The sequence below is a fragment of the Notechis scutatus genome, chromosome 3 (genome assembly GCF_049901735.1).
Source record: "Notechis scutatus isolate UNSWTSFEM ecotype Mainland chromosome 3, rNotScu1.2, whole genome shotgun sequence".
Taxonomy (NCBI): Eukaryota; Metazoa; Chordata; class Lepidosauria; order Squamata; family Elapidae; genus Notechis; species Notechis scutatus.
Window position 1 is genome coordinate 80,348,777 of NC_142011.1, and position 19,862 is coordinate 80,368,638.

The following is a 19,862-nucleotide window of genomic DNA, read 5'->3' on the forward strand; positions in this document are numbered from 1 at the left end:
GTCATGAAAAATAAATTTGGAACAAAAAATGAGAATATCTTTCTCAAAAATAAAGTAGGAATGATACAAAACAAAAAAAGCTTATTCTTCTCATTTAAAATATGTTTTTTTAGATTGGATTGCTTTATTGGTTATTTTTTTTCAGTGAAAGGTTAACTTTATAAAGCTGTAAATTTCTATTATTGTTTTATTTGGTTTATAAATGAAAATGTAATGATTTATTTCTTGCTCAACCTTAATTATTCATGAGGGTGGCTTTGTTGTCAAACAATTTATTTATATTTTAGAGGGTTATGGCATCACAAAGTTTGAAATCTTGTTTTATAAAAAGCTGGTTTTTTAAAGCCAAAATCAAACAAATTACATTATGGCTTCACAAAATATTGGTCATGCAATAAACTTTAACATCACATACATTTTGTAATGCCTGCCTGTTTCAAATTCATTTGACTGCAGAAGGACAGAACTGAATGGATGAATTGAACCCATATTCAGGGATAAAATCTGATAAACAAACAAATAACCAAACAGTGCAATCTTATCCTAACCTCAGGCAGATAAATTTTGGTGTCAAACTATAATTTTTTAAATTTGTGATTATAGTATTTTACAAAAACATTTTGTAAAGGTTTGTGACTCAGTCTAAAATAACAATGTCGAGCTTAAGTAGTTAGTTCTGAATTAGAGGCAGGTGATCTAAAGAGATTCTCAGTCATCCAGGTCACGGTTGTCCCAAATGTGCTTTTTCTAGAGGCAACTGCAGTTTCTGGTTTTTCTTTCAAGGCGTTTCGCTTCTCATTCAAGAAGCTTCTTCAGCTCATCAAAGTTTTGAAGAAGCTCATTCAGCTTCTTCAAAGAAAAAACAGAAACCCCAGTTGCCTCTTGAAAAAGCACCTTTGGGATAGAGGCAGGCTAGTTTGGATGTCCTGAATATATGGACAGATAGTTCTCAGGTTACGAGGGCAATTGGGATCAGAATTTTGTTGTTGGGTACCAGTTTTGTTTTGTGCCTTTTGATTTGTCAGAACAATTTGCCTTTAACATTAATCTGCTTTTTTGTCATCTACAGCTTGACAAATATTAAACAATAAGGATCTGAATAATTTCACTGGATTTTAGACACAGGTAGCACAATGATGCTGGATCCATAGTTATCTCTTTTTAAAAAAGAGATCAATCTAAGTTTTCAAACTGAAGCCTATTTCATCTTGGTGAAACTTAGGCTGTTAATTTATTAGAATTAGATTAGAATAAGAATGTTGGACCTCCTAATATATGGACTTAAAAAAATAAAAGTACAACCAAGCATACAATTTTCTGTTCCAGGTAAATGTTCCATTCAAGAAATATTGGCATAATAATTCAAGATTTGGTTTTTTTTAGTTGATGAAAGAGGTTCCACTAATAAACAATGTTAACAGATTTAACAGATAATCAGAGTTGGAAGGGACCTTGTAGGTCATCTAGTCCAACCCCCCACCCAAGCAGGAGACCCTACACCATTTCTGACAAATGGCAGTCCAATCTGTTCTTGAAAGTCTCAAGTGATGGCACTCCCACAACTTCTGAGGGCAAGCTGTTCCATTGGTTAATTGTTCTCACTGTCAGAAAGTTTCTCCTTATTTCCAGGTTAAATCTCTCCTTGTTCAGTTTCCATCCATTATTCCTTGTCTGGCCTACAGGCGCTTTAGAAAATAACTTGACCCCTTCCTCTTTGTGGCAGCCCCTCAAATATTGGAAGACTGCTATCATGTCTCCCCTGGTCCTTCTCTTTACTAGACTAGCCAAGCCCAGTTCCTGCAACCGTTCGTTATAAGTTTTAGCCACCAGTTCCCTAATCATCCTGGTTGCTCTTCTCTGTACTTTTTCTAGAGTCTCAACATCTTTTTTATAATGTGGAGAACAAAACTGGATGCAGTACTCTAGGTGTGGTCTTACTAAGGCTTTATAGAGTGGTATTAGTACCTCCCTTGAACTTGATTGTATCCCTCTGTTAATACAATTTAGGATTGCATTAGCTTTTTTGGCTGCTGCTGCACACTGCTGGCTCATATTTAGCTGGTTGTCCATTAAGACTCCAAGATCCCTCTCACAGTTACTGGTATTGAGCCTGGTTTCACCCAGTCTATATGTGTACTTTTGGTTTTTCTTGCCTAAATGTAGGACTTTACTTTTCTCTACATTGAACTTCATTTTGTTAGATATGGCCCAGTATTCTAGTCTGTCAAGATCCATCTGGATCTTGAGCCTATCTTCTTGGGTGTTAGCTATTCCTGCCAGCTTAGTATCATCTGCAAATTTGGTAAGTTCCTCTTCTATTCCCTCATCTAAGTCGTTAATGAAGATATTGAAGAGTACTGGGCCTAAGACTGAACCTTGTGACACCCCACTGCTTACTTCCCTCCATGTAGACTTAGACCCATTAAGGACTACTCGTTGAGTATGGTTTGCCAGCCAGTTGCGAGTCCATCTAGTGGTGGTGCTATCTATTCCACTTTTTTCTAGCTTACTAAGAAGTAGGTTGTGGTCTACTTTGTCGAATGCCTTGCTGAAATCTAAATATATTATGTCCACAGTATTTTGCTGGTCTACTAATTTAGTCACTGTGTTGAAGAATGAAATAAGATTGGTTTGGCATGATCTGTTTTTAACAAACCCGTGCTGACTGCTAGTTATTACTTTACTTGTTTCTAGATGTTGGCAGATTTGTTTTTTTTATTACCTTTTCCAGTATCTTCCCGGGTATTGATGTTAGGCTGATCGGTCTATAGTTTCCTGGGTCTGTTTTTTTTCCTTTTTTGAAGATGGGAACCACATCAGCTCTTTTGCAGTCCTCTGGTAGTTCCCCGGTGCTCCAGGATTTTTGAAAGATATGGTGCAGTGGTTCTGAGATGACCTCTGCCAGCTCCTTTAAAACTCTGGGATGTGATCCATCAGGCCCCGGTGATTTGTTTTCATCAAGATCAGTCAGGTGTTCCCTTACTATTTTTTTGCTTATTTTAACTTTTACTTCTGGTCTGTCTTTTACAGTTATTTTTTTGGTAGGTTGAGCTAGTTTCTTTTTGTGCGAAGACGGATGCAAAGAATGAGTTAAGCAGTTCTGCTTTCTCTCTGTTGCCTGTTATTTCCTTGCTATCTTCTCTCTTTAGTAGACCGACTGTTTCCTTGATATATTTTTTTTTTGTTATTTATATGTTGAAAGAAACTTTTTTTATTATCTTTGACTTTTGTTGCAAGCCTTTGTTCGTTCTGAGCCTTTGCTATCCTGACTTCGTCTTTGCAGATTCTGGCTATCTGCTGATATTCTGCCTTAGTTGTATGTCCTTCTTTCCATTTTTTGTAAAATGGAAAGTGATCTTTCATTTCTGGCCATATATTTTTATTTCTTCCCATCTCAACTGCAAAGCCTGTTTTTTATTTACTAATTTTTTTTCTAAGATGAAGGGCTGTTGTGGTAAAACATTTATATTGTACTTTGAAAGAATACAAAATTCAACCCTATCTCTTTGAAGGTAAGGCCTTCATGCAGATCTGACAATCAATAAAGACCTCTAAATGTATTAGTTATCAGACTAGCCAGATATATAGCAATAAAATTTAATATTAATCTTTTTCTGTGTCCCTATTTTAGGACATGGAATCCTGAAGAAATACAAAGCATTATTCAAAAAATGTAAAAACATAGTTTGAATTGAAATGTCAGTTTTTTTCAACAATTGTTCCAGAACACAAATAATAAAAATAGTAAAAATTTATTACGACACATGCTGCTGGCATGCACCCTTATAAGGCACAACAAGCTGAATTGATCCTGAGTGGCAACAAGGAGAAAGAATAATCAGGAATCTGATTAATTGTTTATCAATAAAGGATAATATTTATAGCTCAGGGTTGAAATGAGGGGACTTTGATGCTTTCTGAGTTTGCCTGTTTTCTTCCAGACATTTCATTACCCAAGCTAGATAACATCATCACTCCTAGTCAAATTGTTTATATTCATTGTGTACTCAGAGATAGTGTGGCTAGCATGCTAACTAGCAGGAGGACATAAATTATATTAAGGTCACCTAGATAGATTTATCAAAACATTTTGCCGTTTACACTATGTCTGCCTTTTTCTTTCCCTTGGCTTTGTAAGAATATACAAGCTATGATTCTGCCTTTGCACATGGCTGCCAACAAGGTGCCAATGCTTTACTGAAAAGCCCAGCATGTACTGTATTGCTTACCGTATTTGCCGGCGTATAAGACGACTGGGCGTATAAGACGAGCCCCCAACATTTCCACTCAAAATATAGAGTTTGTTATATACTCGCCGTATAAGACGACCCCCCACTTGGAGGCATGTTTTTCAGGGCAAAAAAGTCATACGCCGGCAAATACGGTAAGTTGTAACACTTGGGGTATTCTGGATATAATTCTTGATTGACACCCCGTCCCTTTTCCCCAAACTTACAAAGCCACCAAAATGCTTTAGAGAGGCAGCTTCGCCTTTCTCAGGCTGGCACTCAATTCCTCTCTCTTTCTTTGCGATCTGCTTTTTCAGGGGAAAATAAATAAATAAAAATAAAACTGGACGAAAAACAGTCGAGTTGTTTCTTAATATCTTTCCACCTCCCCAACCAATTTGTCTCCAAGGGTGCACCACACTGATTGCGACATTAATTATTTCAGAGAGAGGGGGGGAGAAATCTTTGCTTCCTACTGTGGCTTTTTCCTGCGCATCGTTTTTCCCTTGGCTTTGTGGTTGTTACTTCTTACAGGGAGGGATAATGAAATACCCACGCTGGGAGAAAGCGGAAAGGATGTCTATTTTCCTGCTCACTAACTTTCCAGAAAGCGTCGAGTTCCTACCCGAGACTTGCCAAAAGTCCAGTTCATTCATTTGCTACCTTTCTCCAATGAGATCCAGATCTGTTTCCACAACGCGCTTAGGATCTTATCTTATTATCTTATTATTATCTTATTAGCCTTGCTCGGTCCGTCAAGAGAGAAGAAGGCAGACGGTTTTGCGCTCAGGGAGAAAGGAAAAGAGCCTCTCGCTCACGCTGCACACTGCCCCCCCCACCCCAGCAACGCTTAGGAAAAGAGTTACACAAGCATCCTTTCCAGAAGTGAATGGGGGAGGATTCGAGCAAAGGCTGAAACCGGGAAGAGAAAAATTCCCAAAGAAAATCGCACGAGCAGCATCCCATTCCTGGGAGAAAAACAAAAAAACAAAAACATGAACTCTTCCCGAAGCACAAAAGCAAGGATGGCGCTTTCTCAGCTTTGAGCTGCGTCGCTGCTCTCCCACCCTCCACTCGTCCCCACGTGCGGCGAAGTTTCTGCCACTGGGTGGGGGGTGGAGGGGATGGAAGGAGGTGAGGATGGGGGCAAAGCCTGGAGCCTGCCTGTCCGCTCGCACGAGCGGAGTGGGTGGGTGGGTGGGTGGGTGGGGAGGAGGAGGAAGAGAGACTCCGGCTGGGCTTGAAGGGGCTTCGCAAGTTGCGGAGCTCCGCCCCTGTCGCTCTTGCACCGAGTGACAACAACGTATTTGCTGGCGTATAAGACGACCTTTGTTATATACTCGCCGTATAAGACGACCCCCCACTTGGAGGCATGTTTTTCAGGGCAAAAAGTCGTCTTATACGCCGGCAAATACGGTATATGCCAAGTAAAATTGTGCTGTATCTTCAAAGTGATTTCTTTATAAAAATTACAGCCACATGATATTTTGAAGTTCTGTCTAATGGGAAAGACTTTTAGGAATACCCATGAGGAAAGCTACAAAGCTCTATATTTCACACAACTGGATTCATATAGAGAAAGATTTGACTACATAATGTAATTATAACATGGGAGACATTATGCAAATGAATATGTTTGATCTTTAAAATAAAAGAAGAAATCAAATTTCCAAAGTACTTTTTTGTATAATCTTGCAGCTTACTATATGAATGCTAAATAATTATGTATGAATATTATAATGTTTTTTTTCAGGTTCCCTAAGAGTCTCTTGACAGTTTATAAATATTAGATACTGAATTAGCCTAATCAACTCTGACCACTTTAATAGATTTGAAGATCTCTGCACCAAATAAGCAATCAGAAGCTCACTATCATAACTCAAAAGAAACACAGTATTATCTCAACCCATGTACTATTTATTTCTTACATAAAATATGCTTAATTTCCTACAAATAGCAGAATTCCAGTCAAAGGAGCACCTCAATTGCCACAAAATTATAATTAATTTGTAAATTTCCATAGTTTCCAAGACATCCATGGTACATTCAAGTAATTTATACTGTTAGAGGGCTTTTCTTGGAAACTCTTTTTTATAACAGATTTATTTAAACAATGTTTTACGGTATTGGAGTCTTATAGGTTATTGAAAACTTGGTTTCCTACATTTTCAATATCAGGAGTGGCTCTGATGACAAACTGCAACCTCAGATTCTGAAATCTGTAAGAAATTCCTTTTACATATGAGCATTAAATATATATTAAATATATATTTAGCCTCGGTGGCGCAGTGGTTAGAGTGCAGTACTGCAAGCTACTTCTGCTGCAGCCAGCAATTTGGCAGTTCAAATCTCACCAGGCTCAAGGTTAACTCAGACTTCCACCCTTCCAAGGTGGGTAAAATGAGGACCCAAATTGTTGGGGGGGCAATATGCTGACTCTTTAAACCGCTTAGACAGGGCTGTAAAGCACTACAAAGCAGTAGATAAGTTTAAGTGCGATTGCTATTAAATTAATTGTAATTATAAACCCTAATAATGGCCTACAAATACACATACAAAAAAAAAAAAAGAATCTTACCTTTCTACCTTTGAGGCCCTCTATGCCAGGTAACCCTGTTAGTCCTGCATCACCCTATAAATTTAGTAGAACGTTAATGTAGCATGATACCAGATCGAAGAAGACCATGTACTCTGGAAAGACTATGTTCCCCACAGCTCTCAATCTACTGTAATATGACCCATCATCATGGTATTGCTTCTACCATTAAAAGATTTCAGTGACTTTAAGCCAGAGATTCAGAGAATCTCCTGCAGATCTTTGTGTGAACAGCAGAGAACTAGCAAGGATTCCTGATTCTTGGTAGTACAGCAGGAACATTATCATGCCTTGCTCTTCTTAAATTATATTTCTGAAATAAAGAATAATCTGGAGTGAATTTTTGTGGAAGAACTATGAACACTGCTAAGTGCTGATATTAAGAATGGAGTCCAGGAAGCAGAAACATTTAAATCAAAATAGGTTCTTGCTGAATTTCTGATGTACTAAGTTTAACATGGATTATTATTTTAAAAAATTGAATAGCATCATGTCTGATTTTGATGGTAATACAATGACAGAACACTGAAAAAATATTGAAGGAAATAATGTGAACTCCACATTATTTACAACACAGCTACATAGACATGTCCATGAAATCATCAAGAGTTAATCTGAATTCAATTAGTCTTTTGCATCAAGCTCTGGGTGATGAATCTTGCAACAATAAACTTGCAAGGTGATTCCAGTTAGATTACAGCTTGACTGCCCTGGTGTATATCAATCTTCAATAAATAGACAGGATTGTTACTTAATAGTAGAATAGTTCCAAACTTTTTTCAAGTATAAAACATGCAGTATTCATTTCTACCATCTTTCTATTAGTTTTTAAAATTAGTAATATAAATTTTGAAAAACCTGCAGATGTACCAAAGAGGTCTTTCCAAACAAAATTAATCAGTTAAATGTATTGTATCCAAAAGAAAGTCAACAACATTACAAAGAGCACATTATATGGACCAATGTAACATTTTGAGAACCATATTTTTAACAATTAGGCAAACCCATCATTTTCTTTTCCCTTTTGTTTCTACATTGTCAGTCACCCCCCCACCAAAAAGGTGTAGCTTGCAGTATGACACTGCTTTGGTCATTTTGACGAAAGCAAGGAATTTCTGTTAATGCCCATGCTTTAAGAAGAAAATCTTTGTCACTCTCCAAACCACAATTTCATTTATCTACATAATCCTCCTATAATTTTAAATTGGACATAAATCATACAGTATAAATAAGAATATAAGCAATATTTCTATTAGATAGTTCTAGATAATAAATCATTTACTTTTTCTCCACGCTTTGCTTTTCCTGGGGAAAACCCTGGATCACCTTTGTGGCCCTGGGATAACAAAATCAAATTAATATACGAGGCACTGGTATTATTACTAAAATCACTTAGAAGAGAGTACATTATTTAGGAGAAGGCTATATAGATTCAATGAAATATATAAAATAAAACTTTAATCAAGCAAATAATTTCCATTATATCCTGGAGGTATTATTTTTACACACAATTTACAACATTAGCTGTTCTAATATAAGATGTATAGATGACTTGTATCTAGAAAGAGAAAAACATAGTTTTAGCATTCTAGTAGCTATATTTTAGAAATATTTAATACTTCTCTGGTTGTTTAAAATACAATTCTAAAAGGTCAAATCAAATTACCACCATCTTATTCCAATAAAAAGACACCCCTATTCTTCAATCTCCTCAATTTTCAAGCAGTAAAGCTGCATCCAAAAATATCCCCAATAATTCATAATATTTTCCTTTCTTATGTTCCTTTATCTTCCTCTTAGTTTTATTCTAATATTGGTTTTCCTATTATTTCTTTTCCTTAAATTTTCTCCTAATTTTCTTTTCTGCATTTATTTAGCTTTAGCCTAACTTAAGCCAATGTTAGCAAACTTCTGGGGCAATGGCAAAGTAATTACCTTTTTAACCTCCCGAAGTAAAATGGGAAAGTTTCAAATTTTTCTCCCCCAACCTCAAGTGAGAAAGCTTGTAATAAACAAGCCCACATCTTACTTGACTTCAAGGTTCTTTTCTGAGAGCTTCCAAAAATCTCATATATGTTAACTTCTCATATTTAGTTTGAGAGGAAAGCAAATGGTATCTTATGTTTGATTAATTCTCACATGTGTGGGTAATATATTGCTGATCCCTGTCTTAAGCCTATTTGGAAACCATGTTCTTTTTGAAACCCTTGGGCTGAGTTGTTAGGGTTGTAAACTGATTTTCCTAAATTGGGAATATCCACTCAAAGGAACTGAATCACTTTTGGTTCAAGAAATGTCACTATGTGTGCAAGAGCATCTGTGAAGGCTAGGGGTACAGAGGGTCTAAATGGCATCATGTACACTATATCATGATGTCTTTGTACAAATGATAGGAATTATGTACTTGAATCATTTTGAGTAGAAAAATGGAACAAGTACATGATTTATATAATAACTCCTTCAATATCAGCTTCTACAAGATTCTTACATACAAATGTATTATTTAAACCCAAAGCAGCAGTTTATAAATCTGGAAAAGGATCTAGCTATATTAATAAAGTATCTTTGTCTCTTAAACCATTTTTAAAATATGTAACAAAATGAAGTCATCATGTTTATACTATCAATTACTGAATTATTTCAAAATTTTACCACACTAATTTTGTTCAGGATCTGTAATGTGTAATGGGCATTTCTTCATTTCCCTTTTCTTAATGATTCAAATGATACAATATTAACCCATGTATCAATATTAACCCATTTTTCAATCCTATCTGTTTCTTCTAATTACTATAAAAAAAACTTGAAGGATTTTTTTTATTTCTTTTTTACAAATAAACAGCGGATCCTATCAAAGACAAGAGATTAAGTGTTAGGTGTACTGAGAACCCACAGAACGTTTAAGCTTGGGATTAACAAAATAAATTTCCTTTTGGCTGCCTGCTCAAACTTGTTGGTGACTATTGATATATGCTGACATAATCTTGGTAAAAACAACTGTTCATGCTCATTAGAGAAGCTGATGAAGTTCTACTGAGCTTAACTTGGAAAGGATTAAACCTGTCTTGAAAGTGATGGAAGTTCTACTAACCCTCAAATTCTTCTCTGGCTCCAGTTGAAGAATTGCCACTTCTCCGGCCTATTAATTCCTCACTGTCCATCATTATTATATTTTCACTTCCTTACATTGAACAGGAGAAAATTAAGAAGCAGCAAGTGTAGGAACAAGGAACCATTCCTTGTCAAAACTGTATTCACTACACTTGAATGTGTTGCTGCAGTATTCTCCTCCTCCTCCTCCTTGAATCAATCATGTTTTTCAACTTTCAGGATAATGTGCAAAAAAAACCCCAAAACTTAAATTTCCAAATTAACCCAAACATCACTATCCCAGATTCATATGCCAAAATATTCTCCATTTGCTGTGCTAGATACTTATAGTACACTCAAAAATTACATGGTCTTTGTTTTACATTAACCTGTGCAAAGCTTATCTAATATATTTTAATGACCAGGAACAGTTTTTAACATCTGTCAGTGCAGGTCAGATTCCCAGCCTAAGGAACTGTATTAGAACAAATGGCTGTAGTTGTTTTTATCTTGTAACTCATTTATCAAGGAGCTCTAACTAAACCTGAGTTGAAGGCTTTCCAGAATTCCATACAGCTGTCTTTCTAAATACTGTATTTTCTGCTACTGGAGCTCCCTTTTAAACTGCCTACTAGATTTGACTCTATCAAAACATTACAATATTTTTATCCTTCAGGTAACAAAGCTTAGGAAGTTGCTAAACAAATAAAAGAGGAATGCTGAAGCAAGACCTTTATTTCAGTATGTAAATATTTTCTTTGAATAATGCGTGTATGAAAATAAAATTAAAAATGGCTGCTTTGTTAACCCTTGCCTTTTAAAGCATAAACCACCTTTTAAATAATCGTTTTGCTTTTACAGATAGTCCTCACTTAGCAAACCAAAATTGGGATGAGTAATTTAGTCCCTAAGCAATGAAGTTGTTAAGTGAAAATCATGTGGCCATGATGGGCATGCTATATTTATTTCCCCTTTGGTTGTTAAGCAAACGGACATGGTTGCTAAGTGAAAAATCATCAACATTATAATATTCATGTGTAGCATACCTTTGAACCAGGCAAACCTGGTAGCCCAGGATTTCCATGTGGACCTGGAATACCCTATGGAGAATATAAAACACATAATTAAAAAGAACAGTAAGGATAGAACTTCGTTTGTGCAAGGAAATTTCTTAGGGATTATTAACCTATTTATGTTGGATGTCATGAACATTGGTCTAAAGAAATTATTCAGAAACCATTACAACTAAACTTGGTCCAAAATATGCTTTAAGCACCAAAAAACAGGGAATGTATTAAGAATAGATTCAAGAGAGGCTTCTTCCTGGCAGTCTCAGTTTCTGTCATGAAGTGAATCCCACCAAGTCGCTAGGTAAGAACTGACCCCAATCCAAGCCACTCCCAGCTTGGTTCCTCCCAGCCCCAAACCTCCATAAGATAAGGGACTGCCTCCCCTTCAACTGCCCCTACTCACCTATCTCCTCCCCATCGCTGTCCTTTTGGCTGCTCTGTGCTTCGATCCCACTGCCACTCCTCAACTAATCTTCACCTTCCTCCTGCTGACTAAGTGCCGGTCTTGGCCCTTGCAAGGCAGCTTCTGGTCAATCCAGGTCTTCTTTCCAAGGCTGTGTGTAGCCTTGTCCAAATCAGAATGCAGCACTGTCACAAACTTTGGGAAGGCTTCATAACCTTGCGAGGAGGCATACATGATTTGAACAAGGGCACATGCAATTTGGACAGAGGCACATACATGGCTTTGGAAAGAAGGTCTGGTGTGGATAGCAGCTTTCAGAGCTGCAAGGAGCCAGATTACGTGCAACTCATCAGCATCATGAGGAAGAAGATAGGGAAGGTCAGCTGCATGCGGTCAGACTGATAGAGCAAAAAGGGCCATCAGAGCATACACAGAAGATTCAGTAGAGTACAGAGTGGCAAAGCTAGCAGGACAGCAGGACCAGCATAAGTGACAGAGTGCAAGGCTGTCAAAAGAGCAGACATGGAGGGGGGACAGAAAGACTGGGGAGGGGGGAGTTGAAGCAACCTTATAGTCTTAAGTACAGGACAGCTGTCAAGTGCCTGAATTTTGATCATGTTACTGCAGCGGCCATAACTTTAGGGACCGGGCACAGCTACCATCCATTCATTGCTGCAGTAACTCTGAACAAAAACTGAATGAATGGTTATTAACAGAAGAGTACCTGTAGTTCTAGTTTTTTTTTTCTGTTTTGAGACTGTTTATTGATTTGAACATCTCTAAAGGCCTGACAAATTCACACTAACTAGCTGACAATTGTCACCCTACAAACTGAAGGTTGTACCAATTAATATAGAGAATAAGTCATTTAGCATTTCAAATACTCATTTTAAGATATTTCTGTGCTGCAGCAATCAAACTGAGTCTTTATAACACAAAGAAAAAAATCTGGTACAAAAATTTAAAAAAATACAAAGAAAATTGAGTAAACAAACTTTAATTCAATGAAAGAATATCTTCATTAACAGAATAAATGGAACATCTGAGTAATCAAGTAGCAAGGCTACAAAGAAGCAAAGAGTAAAATCCCACTCTATCAATTAACATGATAAATCATTTTCCTAAAATAAATTTGAGTGTTCTACTTTTCCAAATATTGAGCTGTAGAACTAGTTTCTGTTTTGTCCAGTACTGTAGGAGATGACCTGACAATTCCAGCTTTGACAACAAGGACCTTTTTTTGATGATGTATTGTTAGATTATCATTTCTGCAATACTCAGTCAATCTTGCTAGCGTCAGAGTTCTAATCTAAAATATCTGGAGAGCTCTAGAGAAGATTAACATTTAGGAAATTTGATAGTGGGATTTGAGCTAAGCTGAAACTGCTAAAGAAGGTGACTCTGGAATTATGGTCAAAAAGAAACTTTCAACCAAATGTTGCCAATGTAAAAAAGCAATCTTCCTACTTGAAATCATTTTATAGTAAACTGAAAATAAAATACTCAATACAATAAGACTTTCATACAAAACTATTTTTGTGACTGCATGCTTGGAATTATGTGTAGAGTTCTAATTATCCCGCTCAGAAAGTATATTGATAGAAAAACTGCATGTAATGCAATCAAAGTGATTATAGCACTAAATTAGGTTCCAGACAAGAAATTATCATGGAACAAAGTTGAGTGAAGGAAGAACTCATACAGGTATATAAAATAATGCTTAATTTCAAATATACAAACATATGCAGCATTTCTACTAAATGATGAAGAACTACAGCCATACAAGTAGAATATTCCTTTCCTCACCACATCTGTTGTTAGCCACCAATTTTGATAGATTAAAATGAAATTGGAGAAACCGTTGGAGGATCAGGGTCTCAAAGGCTTGTATGGCTAAGTTTGAAATCATAGCCAGCAACAGAGCAGGAAAAGAACACACTGCCCTCCTCTGTGTTTTTGAGAATCTTGAAAGCATCCTGTTGGCGTAATGAGTCACAGGATGCCATTTGACAAAGAAAGACTAAACAACATATTCATCACATATTTTCCTCAGCTAAAACATAGGTGTTTTTAGTTATATTGACCACATCGGATATACACTGTGTAAAAATAGATATTTCCGTTCCCTTTTCCAGAAGAGGGGGTGGAAAACATGTAAAAACCTCATACATGACATAATGTATGTCAGCAATGTCTCTCTACTCTGAAAACTTAAGGGTATGTGGATTGTTATACCATTCTGACGGACCCTAAAACATGGAGGAGGCAAGTATTGTAGCTCCTACTAGAATGGAGATTCATGATTGAAGTAGGAAGTAAGCTACCATGGTGTACTTTTTGTCCTTACATATTTATTTATTTATGAAAAGTGATAGGATGGAATGCCTGAATCATATTTTTCAGAATATTAAAGACATTTTCATATAATGTTTAAAAGCATACATATAGTCCTCAACTTACAACAATAACTGAGTCCAAAATTACTGTTGCTAAGTGAAACAGTTAAGTGAATCACTGCAGTTAAAACAACTTTTGCTCCATTTTAAGACCTTTCTTGCCACAGTTGCTAAGTGAATCACTGCCGTTGTTAAGTAAGTAACATGGTTGTTAAATGAATCTGGGTTCCCTATTGATTTTGCTTGTCAGAAGGTCACAAAAGGTGATCACATGGTCCCAGGACACTGGAACGGTCATAAATATGAGTCAGTTCCAAGCGAATTTTGAATTTTGATCATGGGGATGCTGCAACCATCGTAAGAGTGAAAAATGGTTGTAAGTCACTTTTTTCAGTAACTTCAAAGGGTCACTAAATGAACTGTTGTAATTTGAGGACTACTTGTACTTCTTTATGTATGGCTAACTAATGAAAACGATACAAAATCAATTCCAAGTGCTTTTGGTAACCAAAGCCAATGCAGAAAACCTTCTTTTACAAAAATATGTTTCATGCATAAGTTACTTATCAGGAATGAGTTTTGAATTCAAAAGAATTTGGTATAATGCCCTTCTTTTTGTGATTTTGAATAACAATATAGCCCTGTCATTTCTGTTAGCATTTCAATTCATATATAACATTAAGCAAGGATTATAAAATCATTATTGCCAAATGAGCCTTAGTGGACTTGCTGACATATCACACAAGGCCATAATGGGTGGGTTCAAACATTTTCCTTAACTATACTGTTTGTCACTTGACAACTTAGCCGATGATAATTAGTCTTAAAGAGTGGGTGAGGAATAATAAACAGACACTGTAGAAATTTCTCTTTCTCCAATTGGTAAAAAGACATGCCAAATTTTCAGTCAAGAGTAGATTTTTGTATGCTGGCTGCCAACACACATGGAATGTGCATCAGTTCAGTTAACTTTAATATAAGCCAGGCTAACATGTTTTTGATGAGTTAGCTTTTGTTCATCATAACATGCCATAAATTCCTTTCTTAATGCCTCAACCAATGTTTAACAGAAAAAAGCTAAAATAAGCTTCCATATTATTATGTAAGTATTATTAACATATAACTTGCAGACCAAAAAAAAAATCCAACATGGGAGAACAATAAAATATATAATAACCAACAGGCAAATTCTGAATTTCAGAATTTCTGTTATAGAAAGTTTGTTAAGTTTTGAAAAATACATGTGCATTGTTACGCTCCTGAATACAATTCATTGATTTACCCAAAGAGACAGAAATTGTAGTCAGTCACATTGTTACAACATCAAAAGAGTAAAGAGGCATTATAGGATTGCAACTTTAACAGTTTCTTCACTGTTGGCAGTGTTGTGCTTAACAGTTTAGTGACCATGGCCTAGAATAGGGGTCGCCAACCTTTTGGACCTCAGGGACCACCAAACTCATAATTTTAAGTCCCGTGGACCACTATTATGAATTTTGACTGATGATGGCTTGCTGACGTTGGTAGGAAAGTTGGTCCCCAGAGCTACAGTAGTCACAGGACTGGCCCTTTGGTCATCCCAGAGCAGCTGCTCCTCCATCCGGGTGCACCAGACTGCCATGAAGGAGCTGCTCCAGAATGACCAAAGGGCCAGTCTTGTGATTACTGCAGCTCTGGAATATGAGACCGACTTTCCCACCAACGTGAGCAAGCCACCCTGGGATGGATTTCCCTCCCCGCCGTTGATCTTACCTTCCAGTTCCAGCTCACGTGGCTCTACTCAAGATAAGGTTTGCGCTCGGCTGAAGGGTAGGGGCCAGCGGGTGGGTGGGCCATATAGGCGGCGCAGCCTTGTGTTCCCGCACAGCCTGGATTAATTGTTTGGGGGGGGCATTTCTCTGCGGACCACCAAAATTTTCTCGCAGACCACCAGTGGTCCCTGGCCCACTGGTTGGTGACCACTGGCCTAGAAAACACTTCTTAACGTTTTGCCAGCGACTAAAGGAAATATGTTCTTTAAACCACAGTCGCTAAACCCTGAAGCTCAACATTGCTGAAGAGATATTAGCAGTGAAAGCCCGCACTAGTTTCTTTACTGTTTTTTGCTTTCTACCTTCAGGATGTAAAATTCTGGGAAGTCCATTCTACCTCACTCCAAAAAGGAAATAAAACTGGACACTGGGCTTCTGATATATTTTTTGTTATCACATAAGTTCAAAGTTTACATTCAGTTAGTTGCAGTTAGTTGCAGTGTAAAAAAAAATGCACTGCTAATTTCCTACAGAAAATCAATTAAAAACATTACATTTTAAAAATACATTAAGACAGTTCAGAAACAAGTGGTCTACTTGATTGTGAAAAGGTGTATTTCTGGAAAGAGATATCTACTCACTCTTGGGCCTCGCTTTCCTGCTGGGCCAGGTAATCCTGGAGGACCTGGGGGTCCCTAAAGGGGAAATGAAACATAACAAAACGATGAACACAAAAATCTGGCATAGGAATGACAATCTTAAATTCTGTATTTCAGAAATTGAAATTATTCATTAGTTTAGTTCCCTACCTACAATAGGTTGAATAAGTGCATAGGATTTTTGAAATTGAAAAAAATGCTTATACTAAACACCACAGTGACTAGCATATGCCTTAGAAGAACAGCAACAGTGGTTAGGTGGCTCAGACAGTAACTTCTAGTGAGACACAATACTTGATTAATATACAATAGCAGTTTAAGCAGGAAACTTCAGTTGATGACCACTACAACCTAGGTTAGATTGTAACTAAATTATCAAGGTCTGAAAATGAGGAAAGATAAATGAATTGATAAGCCATCAACCTTGCATCTATCCTAGGCAGAGGCTAATATTTGGAATAGACTCTCCTGCTCGAGCAGGGGGTTGGACTAGATGACCTCCAATGTCCCTTCCAACTCTGTTATTCTATGATTCTAAACTGCAAACCTGTCACCTTTATGACAGCCATTTATATTTATGGCTGCTTGATTGGTTAAGCCAAGATAACTTGCTAGATAAACATGCAAGTCTTAGGATGGATTGGCCAACTTTAGACCATTTCTTAATTTTAAACATATCCTTATTGAAATATACACTAACAAAATTAGACATGCCTTTAAATCCCCATAGATACAGAGAACTAATCACATGCACCAACTGTCTAATCATTTCCAGAATATCTACAGAAATAACAAGAAGCCTGAAAACACTAACCATCTATCGTAAAGAAGGCCATCAGTTCACAAAAAGTAAGGTTTTAGCCAAAAGATCATTGAAACAGCTGACAAAAGGCAGGATACCAACTGAGCAAGCTAAGATCGAAAAGTATTTAGAGATGGTTGTCCAAACTACATCTCTAGAAAAAAACGCCTGTAAGAATTCTATAAAATCTGCTGTCAAGAATATCCAATGAGGTATTGTTGTTATTTTAATACCCTTTTGGTGTATCAGGGAACATTTCACACTCAATCAATTTTGTTGAGAGAAAGTAATTAATTTGACTTATGGAGCTCAATATTTTTTTAGAACTGAAGGCCAATCCGAATTTCTAAAGCCTATCACACCACAATTCCTGAATTTGTGCCAAATTCAGTCTTCCATTTGATTTTTGTAATACAAAAATCATTTTCATTGTGACCTGATATAATAAAGGCAAAGCAGAAAGGAATGAAAAGTATAATTAGCTGCTGTTGTCAGGGTTCCCGTGATTGCCCTAATTAAATTATATTACAGCTGCATAGCTTCAATCCTGCAGAAGCCTATCTAAAATAACTATATTTTAAAAAATATACTAGATAAGGCATGACCCACTGGATCATCTTTTCAGTGATATTTCCTTACGAGGTCCCTCAATACCTTCAACAATGGCAGTATTTCTAACATGCTGCCTTCACTGGAGAAGCTGTGATACAGAGATGTATATGCAGGAGTGCGATTCAAAAATCCCAACAACTGGTTCTCTGCCGGGTTGCTGGGTAGGCATGGCCATTGTGGGCGTGGCCTACCAGAACTTCTGGGAGGGCCATTTTTCATCCTCCCAGAGCCTCCATGTTACCTGCATTCCACTTCGAAACGGGCAGCGTGGAGACTCCTGGGAGGGGTGGGATGGGGTGGGCAAGGCCGGCCGGTCGGTTCAACTGCCGGTTTGGTGAATCAGATGTAAATTTAACATCTGGTTAAATCCCACCCCTGTATATCTGCCTTGAAAATAGCCATGTTGAATTTTTTAACACAGTCATATTTCAGTCATTACTAAGCTGATCAATTAATATAAGTTGTTATAACCTTACTGTAAGAGATACAGGAATGCAATCGTTTTCTCTACTGAACTATCCTTCTTTCTGAAATGGTGTTGTCCACAAATATTTTTATGAAGATGGGAGATTAGCAATCATGAATTATTATAACTGATTCTATAAATCTTAGGAAAATTTCTGGCTTCTCCATTTATTTGTTTGTTTTTTGTTGGTTGGTTCTTTTAAGTGTAGTGCAGTTTTGTTTTGTTTTACTTGACTGCAAGAAATAAAGCACCACACAAAATTCTATACCTAAACACAAACAAAGAGTACCAATTAAATGCATGTCATTCATTTGGTAGAGGATTGATAGTTTCATAAATATATATAAATAGAAAAAAATTCTTCCCAGCCTTTCTGTCTTTAGGGACTTTAAAATTAGCAGCCATTCTAGACTTGGAAAATAAGATAACTCTGTGTCACTTGAATATATGGAACAGAAGTGAAGACGGCATCAAATGAGCATGTTAACTGTTCATAGTGCCTAATCAGGCTTGTAAATTTTGCCACTCTTGTCTATTAACTCTAAGAATAAGCAGAGAGTAGGCATTAGCCATGTTCATATACCAGGCTAAGCCAGAATTCTGACAGCAGGAATGTTAAAATAAACAACTGAAACTCATTTTGTGGTTGATTTAACTCCCAAATAAGCAAGGAATTGTTTGGCACCTGATCATGGAGGGAAACCATACAGAGTGCCTGGCATATATATTATACAAAACATACCATGAAAAGAGCTTTATAAATGCTTAAAATTTATTGTCCAGATACATCTAGCATCATACATTCCCATAACCAGTGGATATATTTTAGGCCTTTATACCAATGTAAGGATTGTGTTCCCTTCATAATTTTTCAGGGATAAAAAATCATTTTTTGGAATATAACATTCTAATATAGAGATTTTTTTAGTTTCTAGTTTTGCACTAAAAATTAATATTCATAATGATTGATGCACATGTTAAATATTCCACCATAATTTTTTTGGTCCAATATTGATGCAACTTTACTTTAAAACACCTTATGGTTGCCAACGATGTGATACTTCTGAAAAATGAAGCTGAAAAGCAATTTCGGACAATTAAAACCGCATACATATTAGAAACCTCTGTAGGAATTCCATTACATAAAATATGTGAGCTGAATTTGCATATTGAAAGGTTCTGTTCCTCACATGTATGCATCACACACACACACAAACACACACACATATAAAGATACATGAAGCATCCCTCGTGACTACTCTGATAAAAATTCTGAAGTTTCATTTGTGCAGAATGGAAAAGGAATACAAAGTAAAAGCTCATATGAAACAATGTTTAAAAGTTATGATATAGTTACTTACCAAGCACATCTAAATTATACTAAAGTAACCAAAATATCGTTACCATCCCCAAGGCACGTCATAACTTTTATTATGTCTAATGTTTGGAAATAGAAAGTTGAAAATTTTGACATGCATAATGTGAATTGTTTGAAAAGACATTTATCAAATTGTTTGGATTTTGGTTGGGTGAATTAGCCATTGTAGTTTCTGAACTATAATGTATAGCTTACTATATCATATGAATTAAGTTACTGTGGTTTATTCAATTATATATGGTTAAAAAAATCCCCCCAGTTTGGCATTGTATGTAAAACCAGTCACAGAATCTTAGGGCACCAAAGAGACTGACAACTTAACAATACACAGAATTAAAAGCCATATAAAATAACAAACCTAATGAAAAGAATATACACTGCTCAAAAAAATAAAGGGAACACAAAAAGAA

General features: G+C 36.6%; 1 protein-coding gene across 1 annotated transcript in view; it reads right to left on the minus strand.

The window, feature by feature from the left end:
- Nucleotides 1-19,862, minus strand: part of COL24A1 (collagen type XXIV alpha 1 chain) — a 145,863-nt gene that overhangs the window by 114,103 nt on the left and 11,898 nt on the right. Inside the window, exons 3-6 of the mRNA XM_087960561.1 lie at nt 16,177-16,230; nt 10,962-11,015; nt 8,108-8,161; nt 6,808-6,861 (exon numbers count right to left, since the gene is read on the minus strand). Of these exons, the coding sequence (XP_087816687.1) occupies nt 6,808-6,861; nt 8,108-8,161; nt 10,962-11,015; nt 16,177-16,230 (216 nt within the window). The remainder of the gene's footprint in view (nt 1-6,807; nt 6,862-8,107; nt 8,162-10,961; nt 11,016-16,176; nt 16,231-19,862) is intronic.